Below are 21,322 nucleotides of genomic sequence, written 5' to 3'. Positions count from 1 at the left end.
ATCTCCCAGTGAATAATTTATAGATCTTGATGAAAAAAGAGAGGCCCATTGGGACGACTGAAATCTAAAAGTGTGCAAAATTTGGTGCAGATCCAAACTAAATTCTGGATCCAGTGATGTTGTTCCTGAAGTGATTATTGGGCCTTGGATGCTCTTCTAAGTGCTCTTCTAGTTATAATTATATTTGCTGACAATTTCCTTGCATTTGTTTGTCATATCAGTAAAAGAAGAAATAAGATTATGAATTGATTTATTTATGTGTCTTTTTTCAAATTGTAATTTTTCATTTGTAAAGACCAAGATCAACTGAAAAAGTTCCATAAAGTCTGAGTGTGCTCAGAGGTTAGACAGACTTTGCTGACAAGCTCGCGCAAATGTGTGAAACAAGGGAATCGCTCCATTAACACACACTCGGACAAACACACACACCTAAAAACACGAACGGTCCCCCATCTCTCACCAGTCTGTGCACACACATACAAACGCACCTACCAATGCACTCAAGTCAAGACTTATCACGCCCTTGTAGCTTTTAGCACACAGCCATGCTAAGCAGCTCAGAGAGATAAGATGTTCTCCTGATCTGCAGAAGTGTAAATGGATACGCAGCAGAGAGACAGACGACTGTTCCCAAAAGTCTCTTCTGCACAGCTGTGGTTAGCAAAGGAAAAAAAAAGAGCATATGATCGAGTGGAATAAGCTGCGGAGAAACTTACCGTCCATAAACTCGGTGCATATGGATATCCTGTTCTCAACAAAAAAGGCACTGAAGAAAGTGATGATGTAAGGTGAATCACACTGCGGTCAAGAGAAGAGACAATGAGATAATTAAAGTCTTTTCAAAAAATATTTATCAATGATACATAATAACTGGTTCATAAATTATCCTCTTTGGGAATTCAAGCAAGATGCAACAGAAGCAATGAATTGTACAAATTTTTGTTTTAAGTTAGATTTTAAGTTTCAACACAATCACTGAATATTTGAATTGCTCAAAAGCTTCACTCTACATTCATTTAGATATTGCACTTAAATTACTGCCTGGTGCTGTCGCCAAGATGGCCGCTGAGCAGTTTAAGTGAGTCATTGTGCTCACAGCATTTGGGTCTGTATGTCTTAATGTAGATATTAACTATGTTATTTTCGCCTGTGCCTAATAATAGATAACTAGCGTAAAATAAATACGGAGCTGTCTTTAATCATGACTCATACCCTACAGTGTTAAAATGGTTCAAAGATAACACTTATCATGATTTTGCCGCATATTTCAGACAGTATTACTTCTGTGCTAAGTCTAGCTAGCTAACATTAGCATACACCGGCAAAGACTAACTTTGTTTTGCGTCATATTTAATCTATTCCACTATCTGAGATCCACAATCACAGCACACAGCGTTGTGGCATCTTTGAAAATATACAAGTTTGGCCTCGTAAACAAATATCAAACATCAGGACTTAACTGAATTGTGACGCAGATGGATGATAAATGCTGATTTTATTCCTATTTACTGAATATAGCTTACGACAACTTCATTGATTCTATAATCTGTAAACATCAAACTTGATGTCCAACCCAAGTTTATTTAAATCCATGTAATACCAACTTAAATCTATCAATAACTAAAATCTCACAATCAGGTGCAATTAGGTGCATCAGAAGAAAAAATAACCTTATACAAAAAATAAATGACAGAGGGTCTTCAGTAACCTCACATGCCCGGACCATGTGTGTGCTGCCTGTGTGTCCATGTCTCTCTGATCCCTGGCTTACACTGTAAGCACTTCATTAGCTGGACTCATGGTTAATTAACGATGTAGATGTGGTCTCACAGCAACGTTCAGTGGACGGAGGAGAAATTGTTTTCTTGATAAGGAAGAGATGAATCAAAACAAACCTTGTAGAGAATTTCTAATTCCGACATGATCTGCTTCTGCAATTCCACCGTAATATCCAGTGGGATGACCTGTGGTGCAACATTGGGAAGAAAATGTGTAACTTTCAATAAACACAACACTGACACATTCTGCTGCTGTTTCAATTGTATTTTCAACGTGGAGGGAGTTCTCACCTTGACAGCTAACACCCGTTTGCCGTGGACATGGTACGCTCTGAAAGGACAAGGAGATAATATGAGACAAGCCATTTGTAAGAGTTTTATAGAAATGGTAACCTGTGTTTTGTGTTTCAATCTCCAAACTTTGTCTGGTTAAATTTGGTAAAAGGAAAGTCTCGGATTATAACTCAATATTTTGTAAATGTTCTCATCATTTCAGATGAGTAGATTATCATTTATCACACAAACTAGCATTAGGGAGGCAACTGATCAACCACACATTCATTCTGCAGCAACACAACAACCCCACACATAACATTACAGCCACAGTCATGAAACACCATCTGCAGCAACAGGAAGAACGAGGAGTCCTGCAGCAGATTGAGTGGCCACCACAGAGCCCTGGTGTCAACATCATGGAGTCAGTGTGAGATCAGATGAAGACACAGAAGACACTGAGATTAAATCCAAAGAAGAAGTGTTTTCCAAAATGTTTAGAACAACCTACCTATCATGTTCATAAAAAAACTGTGCAAGATTGTCAAAACAATTATTTGTAACTGATTAAAGGAACTATTCATTGTCTTATTAATGCAAACATTTCAATTTAAGTTTAAGCATCTAAAACATCTGCACATTTTCCTGATCAGAACACAACCCTCCAAATTAAAATGCTCTGGATTCTGCCCATAAATATGTAACCCCACCCAGCTGATGTTGTTATTGAATTGAATTCAGAGCTAAACTAAAATAAACATTTTCAAACACAGTGCATCAGACTATTTTTCACCAGACTGTGCACATCTGCATAAAAGTTAAACAAAAAATATACTGAAATCTAAATTTGTCAGAGCTGTCCCGAAGATTGTCAATTCAAATGCCAATAAAAGTGAAATGGAGGCAGAGTGTGTGACCTAGGATGGGTTGAATAGCAACCGTACTTTCAGAATAAAACTAAAATGGAACTAGGACTTATAAGTTCTGTATATATATACTTGATACTTGACTGCACTATTACAACTGAAAACAGAGGTTTTTAAAAACAACTGGTCCCTGATTGCTCTACATTTCCATCTGATATAAAATATATATATATATATATATATTGCTTTTGTTTTCCCTTTGTTTCCCCTTTTAAGCAATGGACATATGCAGGTCATACTATTTCAGAATAAGGTCTTGATGAAATGTTATGTGAAATGTATTGTGTCTGTGGACACTGTTAATCGATAATTTGACCTTGATATATTTGGATCATGATGGCCTGGACCCGAGACATACATGGACAGTTAACTCCAGTAACCTAAGACTTGAACCCGTGATACCTAATTTCATGTTAAAAACGATGTACTGTATGACTGTATTCGACAAAAGGAAATAAAAAGAAGTTAAAAAAAAAATAAGTTCTGTATAAGTTGAAAAGATCAAGTGATAAGGTAATAATGAAATGACATAAAAAGCAATAGGAACTCCACAGGTCAGTGAAGAAGACTAAAGGTCAGTGTTCAAAACCAGATCCAGCCAGCCCTGTCACTTGTTCCAGACAGAGTTTTGAATTGCAAGTCAAGCAGGAGCCGCAGACCGTCCCCGTAATGATTTAATTATCAAACTCCTTAATGCCAAACGTCGGCTTTAGTTACACCCGGTGAAGGTTAGTTTACGGCACCGGTGACAATACCTCGAGACCTTTCAACATACAATCCTCAAGGACAAATACTGCCCAGCAGCTGTCAGGTGATGGGATGAGGTGGGAGCAGCGTACGTCACACAGGAGGGTGAGCTCGCAGGCCGGCTCAGTGAACGTGATACCTGGTGACTCACCTGTCAGTGGGTCTCGCAGAGAAAATGTGTATGGTGCAAGATGTGATTAATTTATCTTAGATTAGGAGTATCGCATTGCTCTTCGGCCAGACACCTCTAAACTGGCCAAGGCCTTTAATTAATGACACCTATTAGTGCCATGTCAGGTATTACCCACAGTTAGAACTAACACTGGTTGCTGGCTGCCACTGGACGAGAGATGTGGTTAACACACACTAACTACAGACTTTTTTTTAAATTGTAAGGAAAAAAACGTATGGACATTAACGTTTCATGTTGCCAAGGGAACCGTAAAAAGTCTAAAAAATATATATTTTGTATTTCACATGTTTTAGCTCCACAATAGTTGAAATTTAAGAGACCTGTACTTTTTTATAAGGTGTCAAAGGTCAGTCAGTCGGTTTCACGCCACATTATAAACTTTGTTAAAAGGTCAACACATAAAACTCAAAAAGGGAAAAGTTAGTAAGTTATTAGAAATCAATTAAGCTTCTTTTGGACAATGCTATTTCTTTTTGCCCAAAGAGTGTTTCTGATCTTTTTTTGAGGGCTCTTTGCACTTTAAGGCGGATGGCCTTGTTTCCATGGCCTTGTTTCCATTCTGACGTCTCAGTCTTCCTTTGAGCTACAATCGATATCAGTTAAGCATGACTGCCGCCACTTAATTAAGATGAAGATGTTAACTGAGGCACGATCACAGGAGTAGATATGTTAACTACTGAAAGGGCAGGTTGTGTGGGTGTGTGTAGGGAAGCCAAAAAGAACGTCTGCTTGCCGAAGTGTCCTTGGGAAAGATGCTGAACCCTGAATGGCCCTTCATTGAAAAAACGTGTCGCCCAAAGATAAACTGTATGAATGGGTGGATGAATGGCAAACTGCAACCTACATCTGGATTAATGCCATTTCGAGCCAGATATGAGTGAGGTTTAAACAAACGTGTTTTAAGGTCAGGCGTGTTTCAGATCTGGAGATATAATGTGAAGCCTGCTTGGTTAAAGCTCTACTCCCAGACTGTCCTTGACCAAGTCAGGGCAGAGTATCCCTGTATGAGTTACAGTGACAGGCTTGTGACAGCGGGAGACATGGGGACAAGGTTACATAGCCTCCCCCCCCCCGCCACTTCCCCCTGATCTGACCCCAGTAAATGTGCCCCATTGCCTGGATCTTATTTACACTCCAGCTCGCTCTGTAATAAAAGCTCCACCATGCAGTATTCATAGGGCCTCTCTCGATGTCTCTGAAGTTGGAGCTGTGGGTTAGAGACTGGCCTCCTGGATCAGGGCTAACGTGGTGGGTTGACAATGGCACGTGGACGATGCTGCTGCTTCTCTCTCTCTCTCTCCCAACAGTTATGATTGGCCAAAGGAAAATTTAAAACCAGACATTCACAGACAGATATGAATGTGCACGGAAAATACAGCTAAATATGGAGCCCATTACAAGCAGCGAGGTTCAAAGTCTCAAATAACAAGGTAAAAGTTTTGTTATATTTATATTCTACCAGATAGAGTTGACAACACAACCATTGCTTTGTCACATGGCACATGTGTGTGCTGTGTGTTTTACATCACATTGTGTTCCATTTAAATAAAACAGATTAAAACATCGTGCTCTCCAGTGGATAGTAAATATTCTATCATTTGATTCGACATTCAATTTATAATCATTTACCTTGAGGCTGTTATTTAATAAATGTTGGATTCTAAAGATGTTGAAAGTGAATGTATTTTAAGCCCTTTCTTCACCCAGGGTTCAGAATTACTTTCCTCAGGCTCATAAACGTTTGATAATCTAGCACAGTCTATTTCAATCACTCAAGTTTATTTTGAGAAAATAAATGCTAAAGATGCTACTTCATATATTTTTTTGTGTTCAGGGAAGAATTCAGGGAAGAAATATAGGAAGAATGGTTACCGTAAAATTACTTATATTTAGCATTGTCTTCAGCATGACTTTCCTGTATCAGGACATCTCATTATTTACTATTGCTAATTTAAAAGTAACATTGACTGCCAGTCTCTGTGAACTTAATAAAACCTCAAAAAAGATATTTGATACTCAGTTACCACCAATTAACCAGAGGTATTAGCCCTTCGATATACAGTCTAATCAATGAGGTAAAACAAACAAAATCAATGGAGAAAATGGACTGAGAGACCAAAGGAACAGCTCTGGGTTACTAAGTAGATGTCACCACAGCCACAGTCAGGCCAATGTGCTGGTTTTAATTGCGCTACCGGATCCATGAGTCACAAAAATAGCCTTTGTGTCCTTGTTATTGTATTTATAAGCCATAGAGTCCGTTAGATTGGTGGACAAGATGGACCTCTCAGAGAGTGTGTAATAAAAAAACAAAGGCCGACAGTGATGGATGGCCAGGTCAGCGTGTGGCTATGGAGAGCTGAGGTGTTGGTAACATCCAATTGAGTCTAAATGGCTCTGGGTCATAAATGGGCTAAGAGGTTAAAAGGTGGGGAGCCTTTGGTAGTGCTTTTCAAACGTGATAAGCCTAATATAAGCTGGACCAAAGGGTACAGGAGGAGGGAGAATTGATTTCTAAGCAAGCAAGAAACCTCATGGTACGTAGTGCAAAGGCATACAGTATATTTTTTTGGAACAATGGCCAATTTCCTGCTCAATACAGAAATATTTGTATGCTATGGCTGGTCTACATGATAGATAAACCTAAGTAGACATTTTAAATGTTGCATGAGTACAGTTTGGATCATTTATCGTGGATATATATGATAAATATTCACAAACTGAAATAAAATCCGTCTTGGTCACATGGAGGAAGTTGCTAGTAAGGAACAGCTGACATCCTGTCTTACCGCCCTGCTCTATGAGACCTTTCTTTGTGATTCAACCTTGATCAAAAGATCTCAATTTTAAAAAATCAAGAGTCAGCAATACAACACTACCGCAATGTGAGATGGACGACATGACTGCTCCCCAAAAGTAAAGTCAAGGCATCTCGATGTTTGCAGCTCCGACAAGTTAGTGGCGTCATGGACAAAACTAAAAAAAGGTCAAAATGAAAGTCAAATAAACTGGTTTCTGTCATTTTAGTTAGTTCAAGTATTTATTTTGTCTGGAAACGGATGAAACATCATGACTGACAGCTGCGACTGACGCACTATTGGCGTGTATTGAGGGGACCGGATCTTTATATGAAGTCTATTTCATATAGTTATAGATGATAGATATAGTGCCCTTTTCTTTTTATCTCTGTAGAGAGGTCATCCCTTTATGCACCTGACTGGATTTTTTTTCTGTTCAGACATTTAAATAAATCCCACAAAAATAAAGCTTTTGTGAAGCAAGACTGGTTCATTCTTTTGAAGCTTGTAATTGCTGTGGCACAGTTATTGTCCTAAAATATATTAATTTACTTTTGCCATGAAAGAAAGAAGAGTTTGAAGATAGCCGGATGTGAATTGTAATAAGTTAACTGGAATTGTTAAAAGTGAAAAATTCATTCAAACTGAATACAACTCAACACAGAGGTCAGCGGGTCATCATTCTTTAACTAGCTGACTAACAACCTGTCAATAACATAACAAAGGCAATGTCAAGGGGAGAGACATATTCAATATTTGCAGCCTCTCCTGACTGTGACAAAATAATTTAAATAAAAGAAACAGGGAAGCAATTAACAGTTACTGATGAAAATTTTTTGGAGCTGATGTCAAGGGCACCCACACAATTAACACCAATTTTGTTATAAATTCACAATTTTGAATTTCTTCTAAATGGTAAATGGTAAATGGATTTGTATTTATATAGCGCTTTTCTAGTCTGAAGATGACCACTCAAAGCGCTTTACAGTACAGTTCACCCATTCATACACACATTCATACAGTGCATCTATTCACGGCACTTTGTTATTCTATGGGGGGCTATTGAGGGTTCAGCATCTTGCCCAAGGACACTTCGGCATGCAGATGGTTCAGACTGGGGATCGAACCACCGACCTTCAGGTTGGAGGACGACCACTCTACCCCTCAGCCACAGCCACCTCTCACAACCAGTTTAGTTTTAAAAAGGCCTAAAATACAAGCTTCTACCGTGTCTTTTCTGTTTAATTAGGTGGTTTAGGAGGCAAAAGCCCAGTTGTCAGTTGTGGAACTGAGATCAAAAGTTCATCTTAATCTCAGAATAAATGTCCTTCTTTACTTAAAATCAGCCTTTTCATTTTTTTCCATCAGTTCTGAACAAACTAGTATTTTTCTAAAACAGAAAATTACAGTAAAACTTTAGCAAATTGCTTTTAAATAAGATTTCAAACAATTGATTTTAGGCAATGAGACAAGAAAACAAGCAACAAAATTAGCTTAAAGACTCCAAGACTATCAACAACGTAGCTTCTGCTAAATGAGTCCCTCATCGCGGAACTCTGTCTTTGATAACAACAACTCTCATTTCTATTAGCTTTCCATTTAGATTAGAAGAATAAACAATCTATTTTAACTAAACATTACTGTGCCGCTTTTGTCCGTATTGAATACATCATTAAAGTATTTACTGTGTAGATGGGAAGAGGTAAGAGAGGCCCTACACATATGGCATGATCAACTATTCCTCCTTAGCAAAGTCAAAAACATTTTGTTTAACTTTGTATTATATATATTAAGTCTTATGATCCATCAATAGCACAGTTTTTAAGTATATTTTGCCACTTTAGTGTGAAAACAACACATATTCAAACCCTTCTTAGAATTAGTGTTCAGGAAACAGCTCCACTGGCTTCATATTAAAGTTGTTGAAGTTAAGTTTAAGCTCTTATGCTTATCCGGATTATTCCAACCTGAAAAGGCAGGTACGAATTGATGAACATTTTCATATTTCAATTTAAGTGAACATAAGAGATTTGTGAATTTAAAGAAGAATGAAATAACACATTCTTCAACACAGATTTTCTTTATTGCAAATGTGTTTTTTTTCTCTTCTCCTTTCAACCATGAAAATGACCCTACCAAACCATATGGATTATTTTTGCTGGGCTAAATTGACTGAGAAAATGTTGGGCTTGCAATATTGGCCTCCCTCAGTGCAGTGTAACCATTTCTAGTGCCAAGCTGATCAGCATCCTGCTACAACTATGAGAGATTGGCTTTTAATGAAACTATATCAAAGTCAGACAACAATAAAAAAGGTGGTTGGAACGAGAGGGATGAAAATAAAAAAGTCTTGTGGATTTGCTGAGGAGGAAATTTACTGTGTCTGTTCAGGACTGTGTGAGGCAGACCCCTGTCAAGTCAAGGTTAGTCTGAGCAGTGATCAATACTTCAATCTCAATAAAAGGGCTCAATAGTTGAAGATTGATGGGAAGCAGGAAACACAAGGTGCGGAGAAGAAAGATAAAAGAAGCGGCACAAAATGCCAACCTTGTCATCACGTTAGCAGGGCAGCCATACATTTGTCTGGTCAGAGAGGCAAAGTGCTGCGCTACAGACCGATTAAGTCAACTGCTGTCATACCTTACAGCCCAAAATCAATATCATATACGTTTGCAACCTTCAAACCCGAATAAATAAATGAAGGTAGAGACACAAAGCAGCCTAATAGATGTCCCACCAAACACTGAGATAAATGGACAGATGATGAAGCAGAGGGAGTGATGGGAAGAGGAGAGAATCCTTCACTGAAGTCTATTGCAGAGCGATGTGTGTGAGTGATGCGCAGATTGCAGTTATACCCGCGTGTCCGTGGTAGGTAGGGTGGTAAAAATGTATATTTCAGATTAATAGCGGCTGGGTTCGGGTGGGTTAAAAGGCATTGTACATTATTAATGTGTAAAATTACTTTCTCTAAAATGTTGAAGACAAATAAAGAGAATCGAGAGAGGTCATTCAGCACAGCCGGGCTCATTTGAGGCCACACAGAGTCTAACTTTTTGGGCAGATTGCATTACTGGTCAATGAAAACATAGGGTTCTATTTTTTCCTGCACAAAGGTGAACCGTGCAAAATACAGTTAAATGTCCAGTGCACGTGTCTGTGGGCTTTTGTTTATTTTGGTGACCGGATGCACCTGGAGCATCTGAAAACCTGGAGAGATTGAGATGTACTGGGTGTGTTAGGGGTCGGGATAACCAGATTTCGTTATATTACTCTTATCCTTCTGAAGGATGAATCAAACGTGCACAGTCAAGCTCTTTATACGTTTTCGCCACGAGTCAAATAAATGTGAATCTGCTTCAATATGTTACCACATTATCAGCAGTAGAGTGGAATGTTCATGTGGGTGTGAGTCTCTAAATCTGGCATCTCTAATGTTTTATTTTCTCGTAAGAACTGAGCAGAAGATATATGAAACGTCCCTCATCTTTTTAAACTGGACACTGACTGAGACTTTTGTTGCAGATCCACTTACTTGTAAACTGTGCCTCCGTTCCCGTGGCCGAGCTGCTCTTGATAGTTGATATCCTGGGCACTTATCTGCAGAGCAACACACAGACACACACAAACACACACACACATATATAGAATAATGTTTCTTAGATGTTATAACATGAGGACATGTAACCAGTGGATGTGTAACTACACAAAGAGAGAGAGTGAAACAGATACAGAGAGGGGGGGGGACTACACTGTCACTGGAGGCTATAAACAAGACGAGCATTCAGGTCACTCCAAGTTCAGCAACGTATGGAGAGAAAACACAGGGACAGCGGGAGCAGGAGAAAGGATCAATACAACATTTGCTGTCCACTTTATAAAAGGACATCGTGCTGGGGGGTTGAGGGGGTTGAGGGGGGGGAGTGACTGATGTGGAGTTTAATGACGATTTGTTTGCTGTCGCCATTCCACGTCATTCTTTGATAAAAAGTGTCAGAGGAAGGAGATACAACACCGCCCGAGCTAACGTGACTGATTGGAGTTAAAGTTTCCTCCTCTCTTCCCTTTGGAAATTACCAGTCAAAATGTTCCGGAGCACGGAAATTATCTCGTAGTTATGATACTTTCAATTTTATTGTCCCAGGAAATACGGGCACAAGAAAGAAAAACATAAAAATAACTAAATCCATGAATATATCAAATAAAGACCATTAATAAAACCAAAAATAAGACCCTCATCAGTCATCAGGGGTGAACAGGAAATTTCTAATCGACAAGGTCATCATTACAATATAATGGTTTGATGGCCAGACTTATAAAAGTATTTTTGAAACATTTGGACTTAGATAATGTGTATCTTCTGCCTGAGGGCTGCCGTACCAAAGGTGAGAGACAGTTCAGGTAACTTAAGCCAATGACTTTACAGGAAACCTGGATGATGTGCTGCGACTTATTCTCGTCCCCGATATGAGATCACAAAACCAGATGATAGAGTCAAAGGTTCAGGACCGACTCTACCATTGAGTTGTTAAAAAATCAATTTACTGCACACAGCAAACCAATTGAGCTTCCAGTGAAAGTAGTGTAACGGACTGGGGTTTATTGTTATGTGTGATTGTTGGCCGTTGTCAGTGAGACATTGTGTTAAAGGAATGTTCTGATGTCCTGAGCGACAGTGAAGGGGTCAGGGGCGGGACATGTGATGGTTTTGACTAATAGGATGGGTTCTTTAGTAAAGAGGCTCTCTCATTGGCTGATTTTGCGGGGGGATTGGGTGGCAATGAGGAAGTTAGTTTGTTGTTGATGGCGCGAGTGTCGGAATGAATGAAAAAGGCACATGTTCACATGTAAAAGTCAATAAAGTTACCAGACGACGAAGAAGCTTCCTGTCCTCTCTACAGGAGGACGCTACAGTAGTAAAAAAAATAATATTAAATAAAAAAATATCTAAATAAATCTGGTCCACATTTTTTGGGAAGGTATATAAATCTGAAAAGCAATTAATTCATAATATTTTTTATATTCTTTCGTTAGGTAATAAAAATGTTCCTAAAAATTCTTTAGATTTCCTATATGGAATATAGAAAACATTTAAAGGTTTATCGCATCTAAAATTACCAGAGTTTACAAAGTCCAGTGAGTAGTTCTCCAGTTGATTTCTGGCCCAGTTCATGATGCATTGGAGCCATATATTTAAAATGGGGGAGGACCATTTGTGTATGTGACACTTACTAAGGTTGCAGGTCAATGAACCAGTTTGTGTGAATAGACCTATTTGTACTCATATAGTAGAACTGTGGGACTGCTGAATATGTTTAACAGAGAGAAGGAGGGAGACGTCACAACATACATGTCAGAATGCACGCACACAACACAACACACACACACCGACACACACATTTCCTTCCCAGTTCACCTCAACTGATTTGATAACATGGTGAGAGGACAGAGGTGAAGAGAATGAGAAGAGATGGATGAGGGGATGGAGGAGAAGAGAGAGAACAGCTCTATTAGTTCACTGTGTTACAGCTGAAACCTGAGAGGCCATGGGCTTAATTGTCTCCTTGACATGCTAGCCAGTGCGTGTGTGTGTGTGTGTGTGTGTGTGTGTGTGTGTGTGTGTGTGTGTGTGTGTGTGTGTGTGTGTGTGTGTGTAGGAGAGAGTGAGAGAGGGTGTGTTTTTGTAAGAGAGAGAGAGACAGATGACTGTAGTAGATGTGATCCTTACAACCCACAGACCCCGTGCTCCCAGTGTGGAGATACACTCTGTATCACATGCAATGAGAGTGTACTCTGGTGAGTGGAAATTAGATGTAAGAGCTTGAGTCGAGAGACAGCGATTGTCAATTTCTTCTTAAAACAAAACACGGCCTCACCTGCCCATTTGTCAAAATCCTCTTCAGCTCAGCAGAGGATTTTTTTAAGCTGCAGGAAGGAATAGAGCACAGTTTCAGATATATATCTACATATTTTAGTTTATTACAGAAAGAAACATGGTCCACACACCCCAGCAACACTCACCTGTTGTTAGTCATGGAGTCTGGGACTGCATGGGAGCAGTCATTGGCTGGGTTGGGTCTTGTGTTAACCTGAGGACGATCAAACACAGACACAAACGTGAAAAGGACACACACACCCACAAACACAAACACACACACACATACACACTTGGTGGTCAAGGCCAAAAGACAGACAAGCAGACAGACAGACATATGGCCAGACCTCCTGATGAACAAGAACAAAACACAGGCTCTCGGTTCAGCCGGGAGCTTAATTGGCTTTCGTGTAGAGAGAATGGAGGCATGCAAAGAAGAAAGAAAGGGGCAACCGGGTAGAGGAGGGGAAGGATGACAGACAGCAGGGAGGAGAGGAGGAGAGGAGGAGAGGGAAGAGATTACAAGGGAGTGATACTGGCAAACAATTTTGCACAGGCAGGCGAAAAATAAAGTTGGTGCATTAAAAATGTAACACATCACTGGGGACGCGCCTTTACATCGATTCCTCTGCATCTATGTTTACTCCAAAGACTTCTGCTCAACCCAGATATCGAACACAAGAGGAGAGATGGGCCCCCATGCTAAAAATAACTCATTTAATTGAGGTCAGAAGGCCGCTGTGCTGGGTCTGCTAAAGCACAGGGATTCTCTCTTTAATTAGTGCCCAGGAAGACCTAATTTAAACAGTGCACAAGACTCTCCTTAGCCAATTACTTTTATATTAAAACGGGAGAGAAGAGGGGAAAGATTACCAACTGACTAAAGGTTTTAGGGAAATATCATCTCCTCAAAACAGGACCTTTGACCTTATAAAAAAAAAAGAAGAAAAAACACTGACACAGATGAGTAGTTGTTACCAAAGCTCCTCAGAGGATACATTAAATAAAGCACTTTCAGTATTGGGGCTCGGGTGGGGTAATTTTATTACTGAAATGGAGATGGATATAATATGGATCATCTGGAGAGACAGAGGAGGTGTCAAGTCATTTAACCCATGGTAATTAGCAATGAGTTTCAATAGCAACATATGCCCAACATAAAAAGGGAAGGTCTGTGGAGGGCCATTTGTAAATGGGAGAGGGGACTTGTAATGACAATTTCATGGTTGAACGATGACATCTTCTTACTGCCCGACTTAGGCTCTGCTCTAACCAAAGCTGATGTTCTTCCTTTTTATATGGAATGAGAGGATCATAGTACTCTGAAGGGGAATTGGGATTTTAGAATATCACCTTGCTCTTAAATGACTGTCCCAGTGTTTAAAAAAAAAAAAACACACAAATACATGGAGCCGGACGAAGAGAGAGAGCACACATGAACCTGGACGAGGGGAGCAGGAGAATGAGTGAGAGAAAAGGAGAGCCTTGACTTCAATTGACATTTCAATAAGTGGAACACAGCATTACCAATCCATTTGCCTCAACTTCCCTCCCTCCCCTTCCCTTGTTCTCCGTGTAAGGCAGCTGAAACAATTATTGAGATACGTACCTTCAGGCCATGTATGTTCCGGATCCCTGGAGTCTTGCCGGCTGAAACAGTAATTGACTAGATTGTAGAACACATCACTGGACCATTTACAAATGTGCTGAAACGGAATCAGTTCTTTATAAAGGAAAGGAAAAAAGATGAAAATGAAATGAGGGTTATTCCCGAAATTAGGTGTAGACGAGAGTGATTGAAATGTTGGGCTCTTGAGACAGCTGCTGGTAGGTGGGGAAGTAAAAACTGAATCTCAGAGTTGGGGAGTCGAGAAGGAGATGGAGAAACGGAGAGAGTGGAACAGATAGAGAGACGATAACGTGTTTTATCGCTTTGCCCTTGGGGCCTGTTAGTGATTATGTACGACTGGTGAGAAAAAACTATTTGAATATACATATGTATGTATTGCAAAATCCCTCATAGTGAAAACCAGCTCAGGAAGAAACCACAAATGTCAGTAATGTGGGCTTGTTCTGAATAAGAACTCGCAGTTTCAATGTCCTTGGAGCAAAAGAACCGACAGTCAACACAAAAACAGAATGAGCCTCTGAATTTTAATGTTGTCCAGAGGCTGCATTGTTATTTCTAGCCACCAAATGTTCCCAATTTCTTATTGTTTGAAAAACAGCACGAGTGATTTATCCTAATTTCCGTGTTACGGTTTCCGAGAGGGGAAATCTGAATATTACGTTTAAATTCTTCTTGTGATTAATTGTAAACAAATTAATTACACACATGCATTGAGCCTTTCAGCATTTTCTAGTCCATGATAAACTGTCACATGTCACCGTGTACCTCTTGGAAAAATCTGGAGAGGGTCCGGCAGCAGTCCGTTCATGCGTTGTTCGTTCATTGTGTTGAAGTACTAAAGGGGAACAGAAAGTCGTACAGTGTGAACACATGAGAGCTTGAAGTGATTATACAAGAATTCAAAATAAAGATCGACTTAAAATCTGGATTAAAAAAAAGACACAAATCAAATAAACAACGCAAAGCAGCTGAAACAAAGCTTTTGTGATTTTGTCGTGTGTTCTGCACCCCCCACACAAAACACGCTTATTTAAATGACGTCAGAATTTATCCACAGTGTTCCAAAAAAAAAAAAAACGTGGGCATGCTGTGCTGAAATCTGTTGCCGATGAGGACCAATGCCCTGTGGGCTTGTTCAGAAGGAGTGTAGCATTAACCCTTCTCTCCTGCAGGTCAACAGCTCACCAAACACTCACATCCTACAGGACGAACACGTGCACACACACTCTGGAGCCGCTCACACGCTTGCCAAGGCAATGCAATAATTGATGTTTCAGTTAACCAAACCATCTGTTAAACAGAGAGCGTGTGTGTGTGTGTTTTGCTAGCGTTGCCTTTTTTTGAAGCATCAAGACCTTACTAAGACACAGTCGGACACTTAAGGAGTCTTTACGTAGTCCACACTTACATGTTTTCATTGTGTTTCGATTACAATCCAGCAGGAACTACTAAGTCATCAGGTCGAAATGTAAATTTGCTCTCTCATGGTGGGGGAGGGAGGGAGGGAGGGGGATGGAGGGAGGGGGGGGGGACGATGGGCCCAGCTTGGATGGGAACGGATCAGAATGGCTACCCAAGTGGCACAGCTGTTATTAAAAGGCCTATTTATCACTGTCAGATCCCTCCTCGCTCCTAGCCCTCTGCTTTCGCCCTCCAGCGTTCTCACTAGGCCACATCTGAACAATGGGCCCGATACCAAAAAACGTGTTGTTTGTGTTTGAAGGGGGGGGGCAGGCGGGCGGGAAGAGGGGGTCTTCACGTACCTTTAATTTTCCGCTCAGCTAGCTTATTGATTATGGCTGCAATTACCACCTAATCTGTAGTAGTTGTGTTATTAAAAGACATTCTCCATTGTTGGCCAATAACTAAACAGCGTCCGATCCCAAATACCATCGCTCAGCCTTAAGGGACGAGTGGGAGAGCGAGAGCGGAGAGCCGGCCTCATCATCATTAGCAGGCTGAGGGGGGAAGTGGGAGTGAGAGCCACCACCTCCAGGAGGAGCTGAGCGAAGAGCGGAGGAGGTCACGTGGTTTTTTTTTAGCAGCTGACACAGGCCAGTCTTTAACTTTGAACAGTGGCGTCTGTCTTTCAAGGTGTCGAACAATGATTAGAGATGCCTCCAAGACCAGTGGGTCTCACAGGAGCATGGAGCAATCAATGTTCTCAGGGAGGGGGCATACTTTCCACAATAAATGTCCTCTGCAGACTGGTGGTAATTAAGTGCTGAATTTGAGCATTAATTTTGCTCCGAAATGAGGAGCGTGAATTTTTACTATAGGCAATGTTAAAGCAAGGGTGTAGAGACAGCATATTTAAAAGTCTGCTTATAACTAGTCTTCTAACCGATGTATAAAAACATTTACAAACACAAGTTGGCACATAGCAACCATCATGGCCGACTCTAATGAAATATCCCACCTTTCACCTAACATGCGGGTTTCCCCTAATTCCTATTAATTTCACATAATGGCTGTCTGCTCACCTGGAATTAACAAAACCAAGGCAGAAATCCACCGGGGTCTCTACGGAGGCCAAATGGCCAACGCAGCAAACAACCACAAATAGGGAAAAAATCCTCAGTAAATGACTGCTGAAATGCATAATGCTTACATAAAACATTTAAAATATGTGCCGGGTAAATTTTATTTTAGTGAGCCCAGTATTTTCAAGGCAATCAGCAGCTTTTTGTACACAAGGTTTTCCTATGAGAAGTAGAAACCATTACAGACTCCTGGATGTTTTTTTTTGTCAAATTCATTGAAAAGATGGATTTGAAATCTGTAGACTTAGCAGTGCAGTGTTGTGGATGCTAAATACCTTTGCTGGGTGGAGTTGGGTCAAGGTAATCTATTATTATCTTGTTAAAACATGTGACATCATCTGTTTAAAGAATGAGGAAGCATTGGAACAATAAGCTTCCATTATGTATTTAAAAACAGTTACCATTGTCTATTCTGCCACATACATGTACATATATAGGGACTGACTATTTGAGATAATGGTTGTATTATAGTTGCTCTGTTCAACACGTCATAGCTATAAGGGCAACCATTTGGTCAATCATGTGCGGAGCTAATATCATGATAAACGTATAATTGTATTTTTGTTTATCTCTCTAACTTAAATTATGCATTCATACATTTGCTGAAAGAATGGAGCAAAAGTACAGCACCATCAAGATAGTGGTGCTACAACCAAAACAGGCAGGACAGGAGACTCCTGAAACTTAATTATTACATCATTGTTGTGACTTTCTCTAAGACGACTCCCACTCAGACAGGAGACAAAGCACAACAAGGCAGATTCACAACACAAGCTCAAAACCTTTCGGCAAAATCTGTGAATGATAAAGCTGCGGCTGAGGTCAATGCGTTCTCCATCCCTGTTTCACGACGCTCAGTGGCAAAACAGCTGTCTCTTCTAGCTTAATCACCCTGCTACCCTGTGCTACTTAATGATTAAAAAGCAACCACAAGTGAATGCATGACAAAAATGGACAAAAAAACAAGGAGTGTAAATTGTGCCTATGGCTCTAACGGCATCATTGTGAGCTGATGGGGGGTAAAAGACATCCACAGATGAAAGTAGATTTTGAACAATTCTGCAGCCCAGGGGGGCGGCGCTTTAATGAGGCAAAACTTTAAGTACTGAATAATAAATAATAAAAATTGACAGCTCATTTAGCTTTCAGTGTACCTCGTAGAGAAAGCCATTACAAGCCATTACTCTTACTGTCCGTGGCATGAACAGTAAGTATTGGTGGGATATGAAAGTGCACGAGGTTGGGGAGCTGAGCTGATGGTGGAAGTGTGTGTGTTTGAATGTTGTTACTGAAATCTACCACTAAGCTCATTTTTACCTTATAGGTTTAAAATGAACCGGTCAATTAGGGAACGAAAGAGTCGTTGTGTGATGAGAGGAACAGACTATCGTCCGTGTGTCACAGTTTTTAAAAACTTTTAATTCTAAAGACTAGATACTGCTACTAACTAAATCAAAGTTTACTGAATGTTGCTGTGTTCCTAGATGCAAATAAGTTAGTGGTGTGGCTGCATTTTGTCAAAATAAAAGAGAAAAAGTTGAAAATAAACCAGAATACTTCTATTATGTTTGGTCAAACAAATTTGTTGAACTGATTCAATAGGCGAAAAATATGAGAAGTGTATTTATAATTATTATTTTTAAAACAAATATTTATATACTTACATATGACAACATAGCCTTGAGTTCTTCATCACTTCTCACAGTGATTCTGTCTCCCACCTCGTCTTCATCTAAAAACAAAGACGTTATTACATTGTTTGTAAACATACAAAAATAATAAATAAATAAACCACAAACAGCAATCATTACCACATTCAAACTAAACACATTCCTCACGTGAGAGTTCCAAAATCTCTCTTAAAAAAATTTGTCAACAAACTAAGATGATTAACATAGAAAGAAAAATAATTTATAGCACTAATAAGCAGTGTTTTACTTACTTTTTATTCCTGGATTTAATTCAACATAAGTTTGTTACTTTTGTGAATTATCCAAAGCCAATTTACTAATAACCCATATATTTTATCCTCTAACTTGTTTACATAACAATCACTAAACCTGATAATCATCACTACAAGTTAGTTAACATTAATGATGCTTTCTTTTATCAGTCAAAACGCAGTTATTATAATTATATTAAATAATCCATAATTCTTTAATGTGCTATTCTTTGAATGAAATGCATAATTTTTAAGCATCTTTTTTTGAATTATAATTCAAGGCCTGAGACAGAGTAGTTATAACCTAATTAATCAAATTTAGGACAAAGTTTTTGTGGTATAAACTAATTCAAAACTCAGGAGTAGAGCTAAACCTGACAAGAATAAATAAATATAAAAGATATAAATATGTTTGTCACCACTACAAAGGAATGTAATGTTTTCAAATGTAATGTTTTCCTCAACATTCAGTTTTGAAATGTAGAAAACAGAAAGTGGTCACATTAAGAGGAAGATAACTTTAGATATTTGGCATAATTTCACCAAAAAAAGTTGACTAAATCTCACACAGAAGAGCTTAAGACCACAACCTTCACTCGGAAGTAAAAGTACATCTTTAGACGTCAAATAAATAGTAATATTGTGATATTTATCTTGATGATTTCTGACCTATCTGACTGATTAATAGCTTCATGAGTAGGGTTGCAAAATTCCGGGAGTATTCAAACTTGGAAACTTTCCATGGGAATTAACGGGAATTAACGGGAATATACAGGAATTAACGGGAATAAACTGGAAATGTTGTGGGTAATTTATACTAACTGTATTTACCTTGTCATATACAGACATAAATATAAACATTTTGTTTTGTCATAGGCTGATTTGAGCCCTGAGGAAACTTTGGACACTTGACTATATGCTTCTGCATCGTTGTGTCATTCTTAACATAGGTCTTTGCTCAGTATTTGCAAATGTACACAGCCTTTCCTTCTACATTGGATGGGGTGAAATGTCTCCACACATGAGATAGTGCACGTTGCATTGTTCTGTAGAATAAGATGAGAAAAAAGTTTGTAAAAAAACACTAATGCAATGCCAGAGATATAAATAGTTAGCCAAACAATTGGAATCGTCTGTAAACATATTTTACAATTGATGGATAAATGAATGGTAATAGGCTAAATGAACAGATGAACAATCCTCAATCAGCATGCTAATATATTTTCCCCAGTAATATCATTGACGCTTACCTGACTTAAAATAGAGTTTTGAATGATGTTTTATTGCTCAGCATTTAATTTGCTTATTTTTTCTTTTCAAAATTCCCAAAATTCCCGAGCTTAACTTCCCATGGAAAGTTTCCGACCCTTTGCAACCCTATTCAGGAGTTAAACAAAGTATTGTGAAGGTTCCTGGACATTCTTCAAGGTGGAAGCTTCAGCTCTGGAGACATGACAGAGTTACACAGACACTTACATTCAAAGGCTGTGACAGTAGCTTCAGGCATGACGTCTCTGATGGCGACCTGTGATTTATAACAGAAGAGGAACAGAGTTAAACAGGAACACACTCACACTGGGTTCTATCCCTGGTTATGTGTATTTAAACTGGGTCACAGTGTTGTTACATCCTTTATAAAAGTTGGGCTGAGACATGTGTAGTCAGAAAACTGTCAAATCCAACCTGTGTGTGTGTGTTTGTGTGATGTCACCGCACAGCTGTTTGTCAAAGTGTGTACTTCTGGGACAGGGACAGGGACAGCTAGCTTTCCTCTGGGGACTCACCAGCAGGTCGTTGAAGTTCAGCAGGGACGGACAGTCCACGGAGGAGTCCATGTCCCCGCCCGGGGTCTTGATCCGGATCACTATCGCCTCGGTGTCCATGGTGGAGAGGTGGTGGTTCAGATCCAGCACCAGCATAAAGAGGAGGAATGGAGCATCATGCTAACATGTTAGCTTCAGCTAGCTTAACCGGCTGTTAGCTTAACCGGCTGCTAGCATCCTGCTCCGGTTCCCTTCCCCGACACTTGTGATGAGGAGAACCGGGGGGTGACAGGTCTCCACCCGGGTCACGACCACCACAGACCCGCGGGGGGAGATTCAACCTGAACCGTTAACTTGTTAGCGGTCCGAGGCTAAAGTTTGACACTGTGTTATCTATGGGGGGCTTAGCCATGAAGCTAATTGAGGAAGCCGCAGCGCCTCCCGAATCAACATCCGCTCAGAGCCTTTCAAAACAAAACACTGACAGCTGCGTAAAGTTTTACTTTCAATTAGGTCTGGTCGATAAAACCATACCAAAAGTCATCGCTATTTAACCATTATTATTGGAAACATGACAAACGTCGTATTCATACAAATATAAGCATTTTTCAGTGAGGAGGTATAACACATAATCAATCTACCTCAGATTTGTAAATTGTTTTCCTGTTTATCAAGTGTTTATTTTACTGCATTTATTTATTTATTTAAAGTGACTAGGACGAAGATAAATACATTCTTACATTTATATCTTCCCCTGATCTTCTGGATCCCGGTGGTATTCACTCTGAAGTTACAGATAACCTACCTGTACTTTGGGGTTTTCACATGACAAATATAATATTTTTCCAGTTTGA

General features: G+C 39.6%; 1 protein-coding gene across 1 annotated transcript in view; it reads right to left on the bottom strand.

Moving 5' to 3' along the window:
• Window positions 1–20,871, bottom strand: part of map2k5 (mitogen-activated protein kinase kinase 5) — a 48,357-nt gene extending 27,486 nt beyond the window's left edge. Inside the window, exons 1-11 of the mRNA XM_061068318.1 lie at window positions 20,490–20,871; window positions 20,182–20,230; window positions 18,428–18,495; window positions 14,986–15,055; window positions 14,200–14,240; window positions 12,737–12,804; window positions 12,592–12,640; window positions 10,251–10,315; window positions 2,070–2,109; window positions 1,896–1,964; window positions 717–798 (exon numbers count right to left, since the gene is read on the bottom strand). Coding sequence (XP_060924301.1) covers window positions 717–798; window positions 1,896–1,964; window positions 2,070–2,109; window positions 10,251–10,315; window positions 12,592–12,640; window positions 12,737–12,804; window positions 14,200–14,240; window positions 14,986–15,055; window positions 18,428–18,495; window positions 20,182–20,230; window positions 20,490–20,624 — 736 coding nt within the window. The 5' untranslated portion in view covers window positions 20,625–20,871. The remainder of the gene's footprint in view (window positions 1–716; window positions 799–1,895; window positions 1,965–2,069; window positions 2,110–10,250; window positions 10,316–12,591; window positions 12,641–12,736; window positions 12,805–14,199; window positions 14,241–14,985; window positions 15,056–18,427; window positions 18,496–20,181; window positions 20,231–20,489) is intronic.
• Between the last annotated feature and the right edge of the window lie 451 nt (window positions 20,872–21,322).

This window comes from Limanda limanda, chromosome 3 (assembly GCF_963576545.1).
Source record: "Limanda limanda chromosome 3, fLimLim1.1, whole genome shotgun sequence".
Taxonomy (NCBI): Eukaryota; Metazoa; Chordata; class Actinopteri; order Pleuronectiformes; family Pleuronectidae; genus Limanda; species Limanda limanda.
Note: the sequence above shows the minus strand (reverse complement) of the source record. Positions and strands in the feature narration are given on the sequence as shown.